Source organism: Trichophyton verrucosum (genome assembly GCF_000151505.1).
Source record: "Trichophyton verrucosum HKI 0517 chromosome Unknown contig00120_1.f1.exp, whole genome shotgun sequence".
NCBI classification, from domain to species: Eukaryota; Fungi; Ascomycota; class Eurotiomycetes; order Onygenales; family Arthrodermataceae; genus Trichophyton; species Trichophyton verrucosum.
Genome location: NW_003315556.1, coordinates 20156 through 39385, shown reverse-complemented (window position 1 = coordinate 39385; position 19230 = coordinate 20156). Strand labels below are relative to the sequence as shown.

The 19230-nt window shown below is 51.2% G+C and overlaps 6 protein-coding genes across 6 annotated transcripts; 3 read left to right on the top strand and 3 right to left on the bottom strand.

Annotated features, from left to right (window-relative positions):
- Positions 1-463: 463 nt before the first annotated feature.
- Positions 464-875, bottom strand: TRV_01552 (uncharacterized protein; the record flags this gene model as incomplete). Its single annotated transcript, XM_003024257.1, has 2 exons — positions 464-790; positions 864-875. 2 exons carry the CDS (start codon positions 873-875, stop codon positions 464-466), a joined length of 339 nt encoding a protein of 112 aa, XP_003024303.1.
- An 83-nt stretch (positions 876-958) lies between these two features.
- Positions 959-2236, top strand: TRV_01551 (uncharacterized protein; the record flags this gene model as incomplete). The annotated part of the gene is made up of 2 exons (XM_003024256.1): positions 959-1939; positions 1967-2236. 2 exons carry the CDS (start codon positions 959-961, stop codon positions 2234-2236), a joined length of 1251 nt encoding a protein of 416 aa, XP_003024302.1.
- Positions 2237-2887: 651 nt separating this feature from the next.
- Positions 2888-3913, top strand: TRV_01550 (isoflavone reductase family protein; the record flags this gene model as incomplete). The annotated part of the gene is made up of 1 exon (XM_003024255.1): positions 2888-3913. One exon carries the CDS (start codon positions 2888-2890, stop codon positions 3911-3913), a length of 1026 nt encoding a protein of 341 aa, XP_003024301.1.
- A 1325-nt stretch (positions 3914-5238) lies between these two features.
- TRV_01549 (beta-N-hexosaminidase, putative) lies at positions 5239-7089 on the top strand (the record flags this gene model as incomplete). Its single annotated transcript, XM_003024254.1, has 1 exon — positions 5239-7089. The coding sequence occupies one exon, from the start codon at positions 5239-5241 to the stop codon at positions 7087-7089; it is 1851 nt and encodes a 616-aa protein (XP_003024300.1).
- Positions 7090-7946: 857 nt separating this feature from the next.
- TRV_01548 (uncharacterized protein) lies at positions 7947-14366 on the bottom strand (the record flags this gene model as incomplete). The annotated part of the gene is made up of 1 exon (XM_003024253.1): positions 7947-14366. One exon carries the CDS (start codon positions 14364-14366, stop codon positions 7947-7949), a length of 6420 nt encoding a protein of 2139 aa, XP_003024299.1.
- A 1616-nt stretch (positions 14367-15982) lies between these two features.
- Positions 15983-19107, bottom strand: TRV_01547 (Exocyst complex component Sec3, putative; the record flags this gene model as incomplete). Its single annotated transcript, XM_003024252.1, has 5 exons — positions 15983-16108; positions 16183-18407; positions 18584-18805; positions 18841-18960; positions 19086-19107. 5 exons carry the CDS (start codon positions 19105-19107, stop codon positions 15983-15985), a joined length of 2715 nt encoding a protein of 904 aa, XP_003024298.1.
- Positions 19108-19230: the final 123 nt, after the last annotated feature.

Sequence of the window (19230 nt, the reverse complement as noted above, 5' to 3'; positions counted from 1 at the left end):
CACACATACACACACACACACCTCGGCACTCACTCACAGCCATGGCGAGGAACGAACCTCCTCCCCGTCTCAAATGCTGCTGGAGAGCTATCTGCTGAAGGAGAGGAGCTGTAAGCAGTATAACAGGTTGATGTGGCAGTAGATAGACCAGCTAGACATAAGCAAATGACACTCGCTTCACCTAAAGTGGACATCTCGTAGCCCCTTCTTTTTAGCCGCGCCTGCTGCAAGTTCATGCACGCCACCAACAAGCAGCAGAGCGGCCGGAAGGCCTCCAGAGACGCTCTCTTGACCCAAGAACTCTCCTGGCCTCAGGTATATGGCGACCTGCAACGCATATCCCGGAGCACACGCGCCAGTTCCGGTGCTAGGGCTTATTGGCGCCGCAAATGTAAGTAACGTTGCCACTGCAGGCGAGGTATCTCCCGCCGCCCTTCACTCGCCTTTCTGCGCCAAACGGCCTTCACAGAGAGGATAGTGGTAGCCAGAAGTCATGGTTATTACTCTCTATGCGTGTCACAGCCTCATCATGGAAGAATCTGGCAGTAAAATAGGGGGAGAGGAGAGATGGGTGGCCGTGAAATTCAGGGGGCTGGTAAAGGAGGACATCTGAAGAGTCACAGCCAGAGTCCCAAACTCTCCAGCGCTGAGTTCCAGATACCAGACTTCCGACCTCCTCCTCCTCCTCTTCTTCTTCCTCTTCTTCTTCTTCTTCTTCCTCTTCCTCTTCCTCTTCCTGCTCCTTTTCCTCCTGTTCACCAACCTTTGCATCTTCAGCTTCATCAGATCTCTATTCAACCTCTCTTGCCCCCCTTGGGAGAGTAAACAGGTATGTACTCTCTTCCTCAACTCGCAGCCGTCACATTTTGCCTCATAGCTAATAAAAACGGCGTATTTGCCGCAGAAAAGGGCAAATACAGCACAGTTATACCAGCTCAAGGAACAGGGATATCTCAAAATGGCCTCTCCTTTAATCATGAAGTCGGCCGCTCCCACAGCAAATCTATCACCTGAGATCGCCAGAGAACCAGCAAAAAAGAAACAAAAAGTGGTTCCAGGGCTGGAACCCGGGTACTTTGCCTCACAGAAGTCGTTCACATCCGAGTATTTCCCCTTGGAGAGCCCTATAGGGTATGGGGGGAAAATTCCTACCACTATTCCCCTAGCAGCAGTGATCTGGAGAGACTACTGCAATGGCACAAAGGAAACCTTGGACCCCATCAAAATCGACATGTACAGCGGTGAGCCTGGCATCCAATTCGATTATAAACGCCTTAACGAGATGATTTTCAACTTCCCCAAGGATTTGCCTGAAAAGTTCACCGATGCTTTTGGGGAATTGGCAGCCGCTCGTGTCCGCTACTTTGCAACACATGAGGTTTACAGGAAAGAAACGACGGCTCTGACAGAGTCAATTGCTATTTTCGAGCAACTCAACACGAAACGACGGGATATCCACTCCAATCCGGGTCATTATGAGCCGCATGCCGCAGAGAACACCATTCTTGCACTGAAACGGTGTATTGCAGAACGCAACCATCAAGAAGAGCAGTGTCAAAAAAGAGGAGGTTCCCTCCAATTTTTTGCCGAGAAATTCGTCGAAGCAAAGGAAAAGGCAGCACCCTTCAGGGATCAACTCCAGAAATTTTATGACGATATCGAAGAAGCCCACAGTAAGGCGAAGGAAGCCGAAGCCAAGAGACTAGAGCAAGAGAAGGTCGAGAAAGAAAAGAGCCAGAAAGCAAAAGCCGAAAAGGAGAAATTGGCCAAGCAGAAACGTTCCGGGGATAAGGTCAAGAAGGAGAGACGTCAAAGGACCGATGCAGCTACGAAAGCACGTTTGGACCATGACGCCAGAGCTTGGGCCGAGTATCTGGCAAGGAGCGAACGCATGCGGAACGGAGTCAATGATGCTGCTAAACAACACGGTGGAAAGCAGGTCAATCTTGGATAAATATGTCCCCAGCTCCCCCCCAGCACACACATAAAAAAAAAAAAGAAAGAAAGAAAGAAAGAAAGAAAGAAAAAGAAGGATTTGACACCGAAGTCACAACACGGAGTCAGGTATGCAGGTAAAATTTTTTCATTTTGTGGGAAACACTGGATCTCATTTGGCGTTGGTTTTGCATTGATTCAATTGGGGATATGGAAATGGAGAAAGATTGACGAAAGGAAAAGAAAAAAGGAGAAAAAAATAATAAAAAAAGTAACCGCCGGACAGGGAGAGGGAAATTGACATTGATTGATCTTGTTGTTAAGCTGTGTACATTAGATGTCTTCCATGAGGAAATGAAAGCTGTTTTGATGCATATGGTATGTTGCCTCTCTCTGACGTTCGGCCTCGATATCTTGACGTCTTCAGCCAACTATCGCCAAAACCTTGGATGGAAGCTTGTCCACCACGTGATCAACACTTTCCTACAAATTACACCAGGGAGCACAACGAAGCAACGCAACGAGCCAAGGTCTATCTACATACATGGATAGTGCATGCTGTGCTGACTGCGCCCTGTCAAGGATCTGCCTTCTGCCAGCCAAATATCGTCGTCGGCGTTTCCAAAAAATACGAAGAAGTCGCCTTTGAGTCACGAAAACACGTGATATAATTATATAATCTAACTGCCTATTGGCTAGGATAACGGCACTAAACCCAAAGAGGGAACATGCCAGAACACGAACTTTTCCCGCTTTGATGACGTCGAAAAGGACTAGACGGACGACGATCGACGATCGACGATCAACGCGCAGGAAGGGCTCTATATATATACATAGAACTGTCTTCTGTTTCCTGGGCCAGGATGGCTCTCCTCTTCTCTTGCAACCTCAGATATATGTGAGCAGGTCCTGAAGGCCATAGTGTTAGTTATCCGCAGCTAGTTCATCCATCATGGTCAAGGTCGCGATCGCAGGGGGCTCTAGTCCGACGCTGGGCCATTCGGTTGTTTCAGCCCTTTTGGCAACGAACGGCCGTCATACGCCAGTTATTCTCTCGAGGAAGCGAGAAGGCGGCTCCCCGGCGTCTAGCACGGCAGCTTGGGCGGTTCCTGGATCGTCTTCTACCGCCGAAGTAGAAACTCGGTACGTCGATTACGAGTCCAAGGACTCGCTGGTAGCAGCCCTGCATGATATCGACACTGTCATCAGTGTGCTCCTTATCCATGACACAGACACGTTCGTCAATACCCAGATCAGACTGCTGCATGCCGCCGAGGCCGCTGGGTGCCGACGCTTTGCACCGTCTGAGTTCTCTGGCGGACACAAGTTGCACTTCTTAGTCGACTTTGAGAGAGAGGCCAAGCTTCCCGTGTGGGAGGCTGTGCTCCAATCCAACATCGACGCCGCCCTCTTTGCGAACGGGATGTTCATGAATTACCTTGGAATCGGCAGTCCTGAGAAAGACGGTAATCGGGCAGAGGCGCTGGCGGGCTTTGCTGAGGGGCCGTTATTGTTTAACTTGGTCGAGGGCTGGGTTGAGGTGCCCGTGGTCGTGCGTGAGGGTGGCAGCGTACCACCACCAGCCGCTATAACCATGACCAACATCCGCGACATTGGCAGGTTCATCGCAGCGGCTATCGACCTGGAGGAGCCCTGGGGAAAACGAGAGCTTGGGATGGCCGGTTCAACTCTTCAGTTCGACGAGATCGTGAGCCTGATCGAAAAGTATACAGGCCGCACGATGGAGGTACGCCCGTTCACCAAGAAACAGGTCGAGGAGCGGCTTGCCAGCCCTGCGGAAGGGGTTTTGGGAATCATTGAGAAGCTGGAGTGTCAGTTGAAGAAAGTGTGTTGCGATGGTGGCATCACTGTCCAGCCAACGCTCAACCGCCTCTGCCCGGACGTAAAGCCCATGACTTTCGAGGAGTTTCTCAAGAGGTACTGGGCGGAACCATCCGGACCCACCGTTGATGCATGAACGATGCATAAACTTGAAGCTAGAAGGGGTGAAATTTGCCCTATCTGCTCGCCTATGTAGGTGGGTAAATAAAAAAAGTAGGTAGCATCTCAGAATGGAATCGTGACCTCTGGCGCATGTAACACCTCGTATACAATCTAGACCAAAGACATGGGACGAGCAGTAACCTGATCAGCGGTTTGATATCAAGGTTAAATCTGGGAAATAGCTTCCGTTCCTCACCACCTGCCAATAGCTTACTAAACTCGCTAACGACTCCTTTGTAACAGACTCTTGCTCCAGCGGCGAATGTACAGGGACCTTTTGATATCGATGTCAACAAACACCAACGGCCCCTCTGGCCCCGTCCAGCAGCCTGTCTGAGATTCTCGCCAGCTCTCTTGACCGGGAGGAGGCACTGTTTCTCCTGAGATGCCCTCCAGCAGTGGGGTTTGAAACCTAGACACACTCCAGGATCCCTTGAGCCGTTGCAGGCCAAGCGGTGATAGTTAACTGGTTAGTGAGAGCATCCATCTACTAGGTCACCGCGATGCCATGTGGCCAGACATCCTAGCGAGATCCGCCACCATTCAGGGTTACATGCCCAGCCGAGCAGATGCCACTGCGTGTATATCTTGTATTTGGCCCAGCAGCCTGACGAAAACGGCAGCTTGCTTGTCTCGCGCTGTCTGTGTGCAGTTAACTAGCCATCATCTGATATCGCTGGCTGATGTCCCGGGATGCTTAACTAGTTAACTAACTAGTTAGCTACCTTGTTCAATACTGCAGGGAATGGAGAGAATCGCCACTGACACTCACAGGCTGCCTTTTCGCCTATGGGATATCGGCTCGACTAGTTGCCCTACCTCTGGGACTGGCTTCAGGCCCATATGTTGTTTAATTTCCGGAGAGCTATTTAACCATCTCACTCGCGCGATAAAGAAATTCTTAATTTGCGGGTGTGGAGGTCATCCTTCGCGATGGATGAAGGGAGGGTTGCACGCAGGAAAAAGCAACGACTGCATCGACAACCACAAGCTGTCCTCCACCTTGACCAGCAAGAGTGAAGCCCTCGCTGCTGCTCGCCCCCGATAGCCAGTCAGCATCGCAGGTTCTGTGGCGATCTACCTGTAAATTGAGCAGGCAGGGGCTGGTTTTTGCCGGGAGTCAGTAAAAGGATATAAATCTGGCCGTCCTCCCCGTCTGCTCCCTGGTTCTTGTTTACAATCACTTACATTCCTTTGCACCTCCTCACTCCTCACTCGCTCTCTCTTTTTCTCTTCATCGCTCCCTTCCGCTCTGTCAAACAAGAACTACAACTGAATAACTACATTGGCTGGAGAACGATGCGTTTCGCCAAAGCTCTGGCCATCACGGCCGTGCTGCTGTCTGGCGTCGTTGAAGCCACCTCTGATGCCGTTATTGAGGAAGCCCTGAAAGCCCGTACTATCAACCCGCTGCCAGGACCGGTAACCTGGTACCTTCACGCCGACGAAGGCCGCAAGTACCTCGCTCCCTTTGTTTCATACCATGGACCGCGCCAGAGTGGCATTAGGGATGCATGGGAGAGATGCTACAGCACTATTCGTCGCCTCAAATGGTATCCGCAAGCACTCGAGGGCCCCATCCCCAAGTTCGACCCGTTCCCTGACCAGTCCTCCAAGCCCAAAGAAAAGAGACAAAATGCTCCTCCCGGTGCCATGATCAGAAGGGTTAACGTCAAAGTCTCGGATGTCAATGCAAAGCTGGCTCATAAAGTAGATGAATCCTACAGCTTGACGGTCAGCGCAAGGTCCGAGGCCATCGAAATTGAGGCCAAAACTCCCTGGGGAGCTCGCCATGCATTCACCACTCTGCAGCAGATTGTCGTTTACGACGAAACGACCCGGCAGTTTTACATCGAGAGGCCTTTCACCATTAAAGAAGGTCCTCTGTACCCAATCCGGGGCATCCTGCTCGATTCTGGCCGTAACTTCATCTCCCCGAGTAAAATCAAGGAGCAGCTCGATGCCATGGCTCTGTCAAAGCTAAACGTCCTCCACTGGCACATCACTGACACTCAGTCCTGGCCCCTTGAGGTCAGAACTTATCCTCAGATGACCGAGGATGCCTATTCAAAGAGGATGGTCTATTCCCACGCGACTATCAAGGAGATCATCGAGTATGCTAGACAACGTGGAATCCGTGTCATCCCTGAGATCGACACACCCAGTCACTCTTCCTCTGGCTGGAAACGGATTGATCCTGATTTGGTGGCTTGTGGAAATTCCTGGTGGTCCAACGATTTCTTCCCACACCACACTGCTCTGGAGCCCAACCCAGGACAGCTTGACATAGCCTATAACAAGACTTACGAGGTGCTCGAGAAGCTTTACAAAGAAGTTTCTAGCCTCTTTGAGGACGAATTCTATCACCTCGGTGGTGATGAACTGCAGCCGAACTGCTACAAATTCAGCAAACATGTCACCCAATGGCTTACCGAACATCCAGATAAGACCTTGGATGACTTGCTTCAGGAGTACGTTGACAGGACCCTTCCGGCTCTCGACAAGATCAAACACCGCCGTTTCATCTACTGGGAAGACATGCTCCTCTCTGAGCAAATTCACGCGGAGAGGATTCCAAGGAGCGTTGTCCTGCAGACCTGGAATGGCGGGCTCGACAACATCAAAAAGCTTACCTCCAACGGCTATGATGTTATCGTGTCTTCTGCTGATTTCTTCTACCTCGACTGCGGTAATGGTGGCTGGGTCAGCAATGACCCCAGATACAACGTCATGAAAAATCCCACTCCCGGAACGCCTAACTTCAACTACGGCGGCGACGGCGGTTCTTGGTGTGCTCCGTACAAGACCTGGCAACGTATCTACGACTATGATTTCGCCTCTGAACTTACTGTCCCGGAGAAGGACCATATTCTAGGCGGTATCGCTCCTCTATGGTCAGAGCAGATAGATGATGCTAACATCACTCCCAAATTCTGGCCCCGCGCTGCTGCTCTTGCCGAACTGCTCTGGTCCGGCAACCGTGACAAAGAGGGCAAGAAGCGAACGTATCTTATGACTGCCCGTATAAACAACTTCAGGGAATACCTTGTTGCCAACGGTATTGGTGCCGCACCACTACAGCCCAGATACTGTCTTAAGCATCCGCATCACTGCGATCTTTACAGTGATCCGAACGCAGTTCAGGGTTAGAGAATTGCAATCTGTCTTGGGAGAAAATAAAAAATAAAAAATTAATAACTGATATGCAATCATTAGCTTAGTTAGCTTCTCTTGTTAATTAGTTTTATATACGCATATTATTAGCGTTTTTTTAATTTTATCTAGAGCCGTCTTCTTGCGGCTGTTTTTTATTTCTGCCCTGCACAGCTTGTATAACTAATGGTTGCGTCCCATCGGTTTAACTAGTATAGCTCCCTATCTTATCAAGGTTTGACTAAACTTCAATAGTTTACTGCTCTATAATGCAAATCCGGGCTCAAGCTAATATCGGTCATCCATGTGGTAATTGCAGCACAAACATCATCTACATCAAGGACAACTCAACGGAACACGGAATGAAATTAACGATTAAATATAGCCATAGTAAATCAGGGGAAAGAAGAAGAAAGATTAAAAGGAGAATACCATGCGGAGCCAATGAGGCTGTTGCTTGCCAGATACACTAGGTAGCGCTGGGAAAGGGAAATGCAGGTGCAAGAAGTATTAAAACAAAGGGAAGTATATTCAATAGAGGGCTCGGACATTGGTATCAAAAAGAGGGGGGGAACATTCAAGAATTATCCAACATGTAGAAGGGAATAAAACATTCATCCAAATAAAATGTCATATCTTACATGAATGTAAGAGGTAAAAGGGGGTTGAAGGAATAAATGGCCAACTGCCAGAAAAATGAAAAAAGAAAGGGGAGAAGGGGAATATGAGGAGTGTAGCTGAGGAGTGATGTCAAGTATGGGTGATTAAATGCAGCCGAGTTGAGATCAGAATATGAATATGAAGGATAGCGAGGGCTGGGAGGGTATATACGTTCAGGGATGCGCCGTATGAGCCTATTCTTCCTTTACTGCTCCGCCCATTGCGCCACCTTCTCGGAAGTTGGCACGGCTGGCCTTTCGACCGGACTTCAAAAGGCTGAGCCGTCTCATGACGGAGTCCCGCACTGCAGATGCGCTCATGTTGCTACTTCCGCCCGAATTATTCGTTAATGGGCTAATTGGGGAGTGCTGGCCTCCTGAACGAGCGGATATACCCGTTCGATTGCTGCCGTTGGTCGACGGTCGGGTCTGGGGGATAGTTGAGTAAGTAGTTCCATTCTGTTTGCGAGCAGCCTTCGCCCTTTCGATGATCCGCTGTTGTGTCGTTTTGATGTCTTCCGTGGACGGGGTTGTTGTACAATTGGGCCTTGCTTCAGTAGCGTTGCCGTTATTACTACTAGTGGTACTACCGTTTCCGAACCAGCTGCGGCGTTTCTGCGAGCCATCTGTCTTGCTCTGGGCTGAAAGACTGCCTTTTCTTTCATTCATATCCGCTTTGTTGCTGGCCGAGGTAGGGGCTCTCAGCGGCTCGTTTACCATCGTGGTACCGTTGAGCTTCATTCCTTCGCTGATGGATTGATTTCTCAGGCTGCTATTAGACCTTATTGTTTCCTGGGTAATGGTCGTGACAGAGTTAGAAGGCCCATGATGCGAACGTCTGAACGGGTTGAGGCTTAAGCGACGGCTTGGAGCCTCGGATACTGCGTTGGACAGAGATCTTGAAAGTGACGGCTTGGGTGGTGGACCATCATTTTGGATATCTTGTACTCGAGGAGCCTGGGTATTTGCGAAAGGATCAAATCGATTGAAGGTGGGAAGGGTGTCTTCTTGGAATTGCCCGGCTACAGGTATGAAGGTTGCAAGCTCGTGGGAGAAGATAGATTCAAATTGACGAACAAGCTCTATCTGGTCGGATTGATACGATGGTCGAAGGTTGAATAGCATGAGGCAACGCTTGATCGCTACAGCATGCTCTATCAAAGCAGTTGCAAGGGCGTTTCTTAGAGGGTGGTTGGGGTGTACTGGCCCATCTACGTCGCCATTCTCAGTTGGTACATCCATATCATAATCCTCTTGAAGGAATTGACGGTAGAGTGCAGCACAAGTGGACGGTTGGGCTTCGACATCAACAAGCTGTCGAATAAGTTCAGCTACCGCTGAGAGATTCGCATCCGGGTTCAACGTGGCTCTCCTTTCAAGAATTATAAGTTCCTGGGTCTTGCGCCATGTTCTTTCTATAGCAGTTTGCAAGGGGGTCAGAGAAACTTCGTCAGTTGCAACTATCTCACTGCGTCTAAGGATGTTGGGAAACGGTTCGGCGACGGTATAGATAGTCTTCTCAACCCATTGTTTCTTAACATTGTTTCCATTCAAGTGTTTCTTAGACGTAACTGAAAATTGCGCAGGTACAGAAGTCAAGAGGTGGTCTCTAACGGACTGGGGGACCTTGGTTCGTTGATAGACTGGATGGTTCATGTCGCGGTGAATGCTAACGGCGGATACCCGAAGGAACTGGCCCTCTAAATCTTCAATCTCTCCAGATGTAATAAGTTGAGCGGCCGGGTATTCTTTCTGCAGTCGGTCGGTAAAGCTGGCCAATCGATCTGTCGGGTGTCCTTCGAAGATATATTGCTTATCCCTTACAGTAGCCGGGAACCCAAGACCCTTGAAAGTGACACGGAAGTATCTCGCGACCTGGATATCATCTCTGACAATGGAGTCATAGATTCTAGCCATAGATGTCTGCGTTCTTGAAAGTTTGGCGAAGTCTAGGGTGGTATGCTCATATTGGTCTGCAAGTTCCCGATAACATGCAAGAGCATGTGCCCAAGCCTTCCCATCTTCGAAATGCTGAATGATTTGGAAATACAAGGCTTCCTTTCGATCGAAGGCACTTTGTTCTGGGAACTCGGGAATCGCAAGAGCCGGAAGCAGCTGTGAGGAATCCCAATTGTAGAGGTCGGCGTGGAATTGAAGTGCAAGGCCAGCTTCGGTGAAATTCCGGGCCGCAACCTGCCCCTTAGCAAGCTCATGCACGTAGCGAATGAAGATATCCTCCTTGTCCATGTCCTTCATGAACTCCATTAGTTTCAAAGTATTCAAACTCTCAGAAATATTACCGGAGTGTGCAGCGGCCAGGAGATCTAGCAGTTCATCGACAGTAGCAACCAGTTCCTTCAATGCTACCATGAGTTCGGGGTCAAGGGTTTCGGATTTTGAGTCAAAGAGTTCCATCAACTCAGTCATGAACAGCTTCTGGGTGATGCTTTCGGAGAAGTTCCTTGTCTTGAACGTCTCGTCTAGGCTGGATATTATCTCAGCTTCGATCATGGCCAGGTCTTCGTTCAATTGCCATTCGCTGACAAGCATGGTCTGCAATATTTCAACAGCAACCCGTCGAGGTCCCTCATGGACGCTCAGACAAAGCTCGATAATCGGAGGTACGAGGCTAGGAACATATTGAACTTGATATCCTCCAAGCCTATCCAAACCAAACCGGTCACGCTCTTCAGGGGTAGTCTCCCAACCGATGGCTTTCCAAGTGGTACGCAAGAGCTCAGCGCCATGTTCACGGACATCGCCAGCGATTTTCCACACAGCACGTCGTTTTTGCTCAGGGAAGGTTTCCAGAGCAAGAGCGTCACTTGATACCAACTTCAAAATTGTAGCAAAAAACAGTCTCCATAATTCCATGTCAAAAGTATCAGCTTCCTCAACAGGCGGGAGGAACGATTTGATAAGCATTGCGGACCAATGTTCCAAGCTTTTCACCACGGAGCGATGGTGATATATACGCAAACTTAACCAAGATGCAGGGTAGGGAACGCAATCGAGAATTGATATGTGAGTCGTGAATGCGCGGGATAAGAAGATAGCCATCTCGTCTGGTTCCATAACTAACTCCACTGGGTTTGGTATAGCGGACAACGCAGCGGTGAGAGCGGAGAGTTCAACAAGAGCCTCGTCGAATTTCTGGCTTGTCTTCGACTGCTTTAGCTGGAATGGGAAGGATTTGCTGAATAGGAGAGAAAGCCAGTTCGATTCTTCAACACCATCGGCCGCGATGGCACAGTAAGAGGCCACGACTTTGGGCATGTACTCGAAAAGCTCTGGCTCTGGATGCTTCAGCTGCTCTGCAATGATAGACGAGCATAGTCGGACCTGATCTCTGTATTGGTCTGTAACTTCTGACACAGCTCCCCAGTAAGGATCAAGCCACTCGGCACATCGAGCATAGAGCATCTTCCGCTCCTTCTGCTCGGCAAATAACGAAAGCTGGAAGTAGTTCTGGATAAGAACAAGCTTGTAGAGAATAAGCATGCCTTTAACGTCCTTGCAAGAGTCCATAAAGCTCAAGGCAATGTCGATGATTTCATCCTTGGTAAGCGCACTGGATAGCTCCGGTAGCCAGGTATGGAAATGTTGGACAACGAGGGTCTTGCTTCCAACGAGTATCGGGGCAGGATTTTGCATCAATGCTTCGACGGACTTGAAGATGAAGGTCAAGTTACGGTTGAAGGTCAATTGGATGTTTGTAATGCCAATACCTTCTTCCTTTGCCTTTTGCTGTTCTCGGGCATTGATTATGAATTTGAGTATATGTCTTCCAACCTTGAAAGCCGCACGGAGATTACGGGATTGTTGGGAGTCTGGGGTGGCCTGTAGTAGACGGCAATAGCTTCTTATCAAGCATGGAGTAGCAAAGGGGAAGTTGAACTGTTCCTTGGCATATTGATCAACCAACGGTCCAAGGTTAAAGCGACGGTCATGTAGGATTCCAAGTACAGTGACGATATCGGTAAACACAAGGTCCTCGAACTCGTCATGCCCCGAGTGTTCGACGATTATACCGAACAAGGCATCGAAGACGTTGCTTAATTGCTTGACTATCTCGATCTCGGGGACGAAGACAAGCCTCCGCAGAAGCTCTAGAAGCTCTGAGGCAGGCTTCTCCTTCCAGTTGAGAAGTCCGAGCATGACTTGATCCTGGGAATATTCAGTGCTGCATAGATCAGTTTCTACTATTAGGGTTGCCATAGGTCCGGTCACGGCTTCGTCCTTGGTGCATTCATTTTTCCCGAGGGCACTCCAGGGCAGGGATAGATAGGCTCCTTTTCCGTTTTCAATGCTTGAAGTGGATTTATCATATGCATGGAGTAAGAGAGAATGAGGTCCGTCACGGATGAACGCTTGCTGGTCCCAGAGAGGCATCCAGCTTAGGGCGAACGGGAACTCCGGGGCATCTGCTATACTCATAATCAGGTGGGATCCGGGTACCTGGTCGGCCGGGATGCTCAGGCGGATAGTCTGATTCCAGCTAGAAAGCCTCTCGGTGACGGTAGTTCTCCAGGCAATGACTGGGGTAGCGTTAGATGAAGGACAGATGCATTTTTCCACTCTGGCGCCTGAGGAATTGCGGACTTCGAGGGTTAGTTGTATGTTTCGGAGACCAGTCGACTGTGGCACAGGGACCTGGCCGTGGACTGGGTGCGAGAGGAGAGCATCCCGTGAGATGTTCGCTCGTGAGAGGGTAACGTATATATCTGACCTTGGCTTCGTTGGCGCCCCAGGAAAGCCTATCCTTCTGGTCTGAGTAACGCTGTGGAGGAGAGTAGGGTTCTTTTTGACGAGGGCGTCTGCATCTGTGCTGGTGAATGGATACAGGTGAGTGTGTAGCCTAGCAGCTTGGTATGACCGGGTATACCTTCCGGTTGGACTGTAAATTAGGCTGCGGATGATCTCATGGAAGCCATCTGTGTTTGCGTCTTCTTCTTCATTTTCATTCAGGGGCGACCAGATGGTGAACACCTGTTCGGTAGACTTGCCGGCCTTGACTAAGGGGCCGACTTCAATTGCTCCTACACCAATCATACGACAGACGGGATCTTTCTTCTTTGGGGGAGCCGCAGTCTGTTTCTCCTTATCTGTCCCGTCGCTGGATCGAGGTGGAGCGTTATTAGTAGCCTCCTTTGCTGCCGGATCTACGGGCTGTCCACCTTTGCTACCCTTAGGCCCCCACATCATGCTCCTTCTACCCCGTAAGCTGCCCTTGCCTGCATTGCTAAACTGGGCTCCAGCTCTGCTAGTGCTGGAGCCGGAGGAGGAGTGAGATTTGCTGAGGAATGGCACGGTTCGAGGTGCCTCCCAGTTGAGGACCTTGACGACGAGGAACAGTTTTGAATCTGCGCCTGATATTTCTCCTATATCTGCCGCACTTAGCTCGGTAAACAGGGTCTTTAATTTCCCGCTGACAGCAAGGGAGGAGAAACTCTCTGCAGAGGGGACATCTAAGGCATATGTTTCGGATAGGGGCTTGACATCACCGGCCGGAGACTGTAAGCACAGGCTGACTGCAAGAACAATTGGGCTGGAGATGGTGCCGGTGACCGCATCGAGTTCGAAGAGAAGATGGTGGAGGGAGACAGTATCAGACGGATGCGTTATCTTGCCATCAAGCATGCTCATTTCGGACTGGAGCTTGGTCAGTTCAATGGCTGAATCGTCTCCGGTCAGCAGGCGGCCACGCTGAGCAGGATCGCGGACGATGACATCCCCGCTCAGCATCTTGTTCCCTCGAACCAGGTTCCAAACGGTTTCTTCGCGTAGTGTCTTTCTCTCCTGGGCGGTCAGGACATTGTGTAGAAGCTGCCGCCGAGCGAGGTCGAGTTCGAGGACAATGTTGGACATGCTCTCCAAGGTAGCGTACTGTCTCCCGAGCAGCAGCCCATGGATGTTTGTTGAGTGCCATTCACGTAGACAGGAAGCAATCTCGTCGACCAGCGGCTCAGACATCGAGGTAGGCGTCTCATCCCCTATCTTGAGCATTGGCACAGGGGCCGCGGGCTTTGCGTCGGCGGAGTCCCGCCGCGGAGGAGGAGCATGAGGAGGAGGAACAGGAGGAGTGGGAGTTGGAGTGAGGGAGGCCACGGCTGGCGCCTGCATCGACATGCCAGACCGTCGCTTGGTCGCATCTTCTTCCAGCTTGAGGATGGTCAGCGGCGACAGTTTGCGAGCGGTCTTGACCTCCGGAGCCAGGCCGCGGGAGGTCGGCTTGATGTCTCCTGGCTGGCCATTCTCCGGAGACGCAGCGGCAATTGAACGCGAGTCGCCGTTGACCACGACGCCCGGGCTGTCCCGCGGCCGGTCGTTTGCCTCGTCTGCGTCTCCGAGCACTTCTCGCACCTCGACGCAGTTCTTGGGAAATATGCCGGAGAAGACGCGGGCCTCCAGCGTCTGTCCGCGGACGCTCGTCAGGCCGGCCAGTAGCGAGGGCGGCGCGACCAGGTACCCTCGATACCACTCGCCGCTGGCACCGCCCTGTTCGATTATGTAGAGTTCATCTCCGAGCTCGAGAGGCAGGTCTGCGGGCGACGACGGCTGGAAGGGATAGACCGCAACGGCGAACGCAATGCGAGGTAGGGGTTTCCAGGGCATCCTGGGGGGGGGAGGAGGAGGAGGAGGAGGAGGAGGGAGACCGAAGCCCGTTTCAGGAGAGCACAACGAGCCGGACAGAGAGCGTAGTTGTCGAAGAGCAGGAGAGAGAAGAAAGAAAAGACGTAAAAAGAAGAATAAGAAGAAGACGAAGAAGAAGAAAAGAAATCTCCTGGAAAAGGGCGGCCGGGGGGTCGACTCTTGACTGCCGCCGGCGCAGGGGCTGGAAGACGTGCAGTCCAGGGAGTTTTTGGATGTATCGCGAGAGAGAGCGAGGGTAGCCTTCAGTTCACCTGCGGGCGCCGAGAACACCTGGTCAGCTCAATACTCTGTATGCATATACTTGTACACCTATAATAGCAGATATAGCAGCGAGAGGCGCCGCTGAGGCCCTGGCTATCTATGTATCCCGCCGTCCGTCGCCTGGCCGTCGCTGTCGTTGCTTGAGTAGATGCGGGTTGTGGGAGTGACTGACTTGCATCTGCGTCTCGTCGATGCTCTCGGTCCAATGCGACTTGTTTCCGTGAGACGAAGAAGAAGAAGAAGAAGAAGAAGAAGAGCGAGAGTCTGCGGCGCCGGTTTTCCTTTCTTCTTCCTCTCTCTCTCGTCTCTGCCGTGTCTCTCGTCGTTGTCGTTCGTGGTTTTTGTTGTAGGTTCTTTTTTTTTTTTTTGTCTTTTTCTCGTTTCTTTTTATAGTTAACTTACGGGGTCGAAAAAAGGTACCAAAAGTGTTAGTTATTTATTATTAGTGACGAGGGATCCAGCCGGCCTAGTTAGAGGAAGACAAGGGGATGCTGGGAGGAAAGGAAGACAGAGAAGAAGAAGATGAAGGAGAAGAAGGAGAAGAAGATGGCGGTTTGCTAGGATCGCGGCCAAACTGCAGGCAACGAGGACTGCCGACGAACGACCCCCACAAGCCGGGACAGGCAGCGATGCGATTGAACCCCTGAATTCCGATCCCGGGGGAGCCTGCAGAAGGAGGATACGAGAGACGTTAGAAGACAGACAGACAGGGAGAGAAAGACGGCGGCAGCGGTAGTAGTAGTAGTAGTAGTAGTAGTAGTAGTGGCAGTGGTGGTGGTGGTGGTGGTACGGGGGCTGCAGTGATGCCGTTTAACTAAGGGGGGATGGAGGGATGGACAGCCAGCATCGAGCATCTCGATCGATCTCGAGACAGCGATATCTATTATTACTTGGTAGATGTTATATACAGGGAAGTTCTCATCATGCCAAGGACAGTCAAAAGGAGAGAAAAAAAAAAAAGGAGAGTAAGAAGAAAGAGATGGCAGTCAAGATGCAGAAGGAAGAAAGGGTATCATTTTGCGCCTCCTCCTCCTCCTCCCCCCTGAATAATATATAGCCCCGGGTAGATACTTCGTTAGCAAGATAGAAGAAGAGAGAAAGATAGACGGAAAGCAAAGGCGTCTTTTATCCGGCCCGTGAGATCACATCACAGCGAGCAAAGGCAGATAGAGTAAAGGGGATTTTCTGTGCGACGGATGAGCTTCCCCTTCCGTCCTCGTCTCACGGCGGGAGAAAGGGGTCACGGTAGCACGGCAGGTTTGTTGACACCGCCAGCCAGACCGTCGAGTGAAGGATGCGGTGCCGTGGCTGGTGTTTCAGTGGGAGCTGCCGTTGGACTTGAGTCGGGACTGGATCTCGGATTGCAGCAGTCGCTGGTTGGCAAGGCGGGTTTGCAGTCCCTGGCCTTGGGACTCGATGTAGTTGACGTCCTCCGAGAGTGTCTAGGCGGGCAGAGTCAGTAAAAGAAAGTAGCATATTGAAATCATCTCATCACAGAGATGGGGGAAAGACTTACGTCGAGTTCGTGGGAGTACAAGGTAAGTAGGCCGTCCAGCTCATCGCACTCTTCCATTGCACGGTCAAACAGCTTGGCCAGCTGGTCCACTCGTCCGTCATGCGAGGACTGCAGTTGGCTCAGCCAGCTGCTGGCCTGCACTCGTCCTATCTCCCGCCGTATTTCGGCCTCCAGTGCCTCGATTCCCTTGTCTTTCCCCAGCCTACCGTCCCATCCAAGGTCAGTTAACAGCCAGTCAAACTCCACGCCACGACCACCAAGCACGGCCGGGTCGATCCCAAGTGCGCTGCAGCACTTTTTGGTATTGTCTTCCCGCGGTGCTTTAACGGGCTTCGTCTCCTTTCTCTTCAGAGATGAGGAGTCTGCCGAAGTTGTAGACCTATCAAACGAGACTTCCTTGCCGGTACTAGAATCCGTGACCTGCACCTTGGGTGGCTCGGTAGTGGGAGGCTTGGTTGCTGCTGTTGTAGTCGTTGTCTCTGCGCTGATTCCTCTCTGCAACGGCGCCGGGACAACGCCTGTAATTCCATCTGGTCCCTCTGACTTCTCTTTCTCTCTAGCTGCCCGTAGACGCTCAGCTGCTCCGCCAGCTCTGGGCTTGAAGGCGTTGTATGCATTCGCAGCCTTGCGCAGAACATTAGCCACGTCCTTCGCGCCGCCCTTGCTCTTCATCATAGGACCCAGTCCCCGTCGGTGAGTCTCGACTTCAGGCTCTGGTTCAGGCCCGGGCTCGGGGAGAGATGCGCTGCTTGCAGCTGCTGGTGGAATGTTTATCACTGGAGGCTTTGGTTGCTCCGGAGAAGATTCGGTCTTCATCAGTGGTTCACTTGGAGGCTCAGGGGTAGCGCGGCCTGCCAGTGCCTTCTCCATATCGGCGGCAAAATCGCCGTTGATTGCAGGTGGTCTTATTTTCGGTGGCTCAGGTTGTGGTACTTCCTTGACTGCCGGAGGAAGCTCAACCTTGGGGGATTCCCGAGGAGGTGGCACTGCTTTATACCTATCCTCCTCGCCATCATTGCTCTTGACGCTTCTTATGCTCTTCTGATCATAGCTAGGGGACCTGTCAAACGCTGGCCGCAACGAAGCTGGCAACGAAGATTCACTGGTCGATGGCCGTGTTTGCACAGGTTTGCTGAAAGGTGATATATCGCCACTGTCTAGGCTAGACTGATGTTGTTTGCCTTGGCCGTATGGCTGTGGCCTGTCCTCTGACTTGGGTGATGGAGCTGGCGCTGGCATGGGGGTATACACCTTATTAGGTAGCAAGCCACCGTCAGATACGGGAGATAATGGCATTGGTTTATACGTCCTATTTGGCAAAATTTGATGCTCAGAAGTAACCGGGGATGGCACAAGATTCTCAGTTGAAGGTGCATCTCCAAGCTGCCTTGACAGAGGCTCTACCGGTGGTGTTTGTAGTGGAGGTTTTGGTGGTAGGTTACTAGCAGCATTGTTATTACTACTATCACCCGGTATCCGTGGCAGTAAAGTTGTTGGGGGCGGAGCGCGTGGCATCTGGTCCTGGCTAGGTTTGTTTTGTAGAAACTGTTCTCTAGACGGCTGTTTCCGCATATCTGGAGGACCATCACGGCTAGGAGGTAGATTGGAATACGGGGATTGGGACCTGTTTGGCCCTGTAGACGGAGACTGCGAACGGGGATTCATTCCATGCATCAACCTTGGGTCCTGTCCCCTGCTTGGAGGTTGGGACTGAGGGGAAGGCTGTGATTGTGATTGTGACTGCGGAGGAGGTTTGGAAGCCAACGGCAAGCTCCCAACCAGCGCTTCTTTCTCATTCGGGTCCAGCCCAACCAGCTCGGGAACTCTCCCACCAGTATATTTCTTGTATATCTTTACGAGACTGCCGATAAAGAAGTCCCGCTCCTTGGAAGTTGCCGCAGTCCAATAATATGGCTTAGTGATCGTGACAATGAATCCCAGGTCTGCAGCCCATGACTTTTGTTGCTGTTCGATCTGACTTGATGGGGTCAAGTGGTCGTATATCTGGATGCGAGATAGATCGTCCAGCGTCCATGTCTTCCCTATCGAGAACGAGCCGTCGCTGTTCTCTCTTGACTTGTGCATTCGCACTCGGCCAGACTTCCGTACAGACACAATAATTGCTCTCGGCTTCTTGTTCTCCGGTGGGGAGGTGCTTGGAGGCGGAGCCGATGGATAGGCTGCATCTTCCGTGATACGGATATGGGTGATGTACGACTCAAGTGCTGGCCGACTGTTAGCAATCTGTTCATTCAAAATATATCACTTGCAAGAGCGTTTTTATTTTATTTTTTTGGTTTTGGACGCAAAACGGTCCCTGGCTTCTTGCGCGGCTCTTATCACGCTGCTGTTTGTATAGCTAGCCCGCCTCGTTGGTGGTCTGGAGACAAGATATGCTTACTCGACCCATCAGCATCCTTCTTGGAGAAACAACTGTTTATTATCCTTCGTTTCTCATCCTCAAATCTTTCTGCCCTCGAAGATCCAGATGATGGGTGCATTGGTCCTGAGCCGTTACGCATCTCTCCGCCGCGGCGCTCCTGGCGAGGTGATGCACCAGCCGGACGCCCTCGAGAGCGGTCGCGGGAGCTCATGTCGCCGGAGAAGGAGAAGGTGTTTGCGTCTGGGAAGGTCGTATGTGGCCGCACCGCCTGGTACCAGCTACCAGGCCGTCAAGCTCTCTGCCGTGTGGTTTCTGGATTGCGATGGTCGAGTTTGTTTCGTCTTGCTGCTTCGTCTTTGCTGTTGCTTCAGGCGAAGTCGCATCGCCGTATGGTACTGTTACAACCGCGGATTTAGGGCATTCAATTGGTTAAGCTTATTTAATCAGCCAATCAACGGATAGATAACTGTGGACTGTAGCCAATAGAATAAAGTAGCCGCAAGTTTACAGTACATCATACCATCATCCGCTGCCTTTTTCATGAAGCCACCGAATCATAGTCCAAAGCTGGAAATATCAAGGATAAAAGGTGATGGTCAACTCTCTTTTTTCCCTTTCTATAACTGATGACCGTCCGCTGTTATCGCTATTGGCCTCCCCTTGTC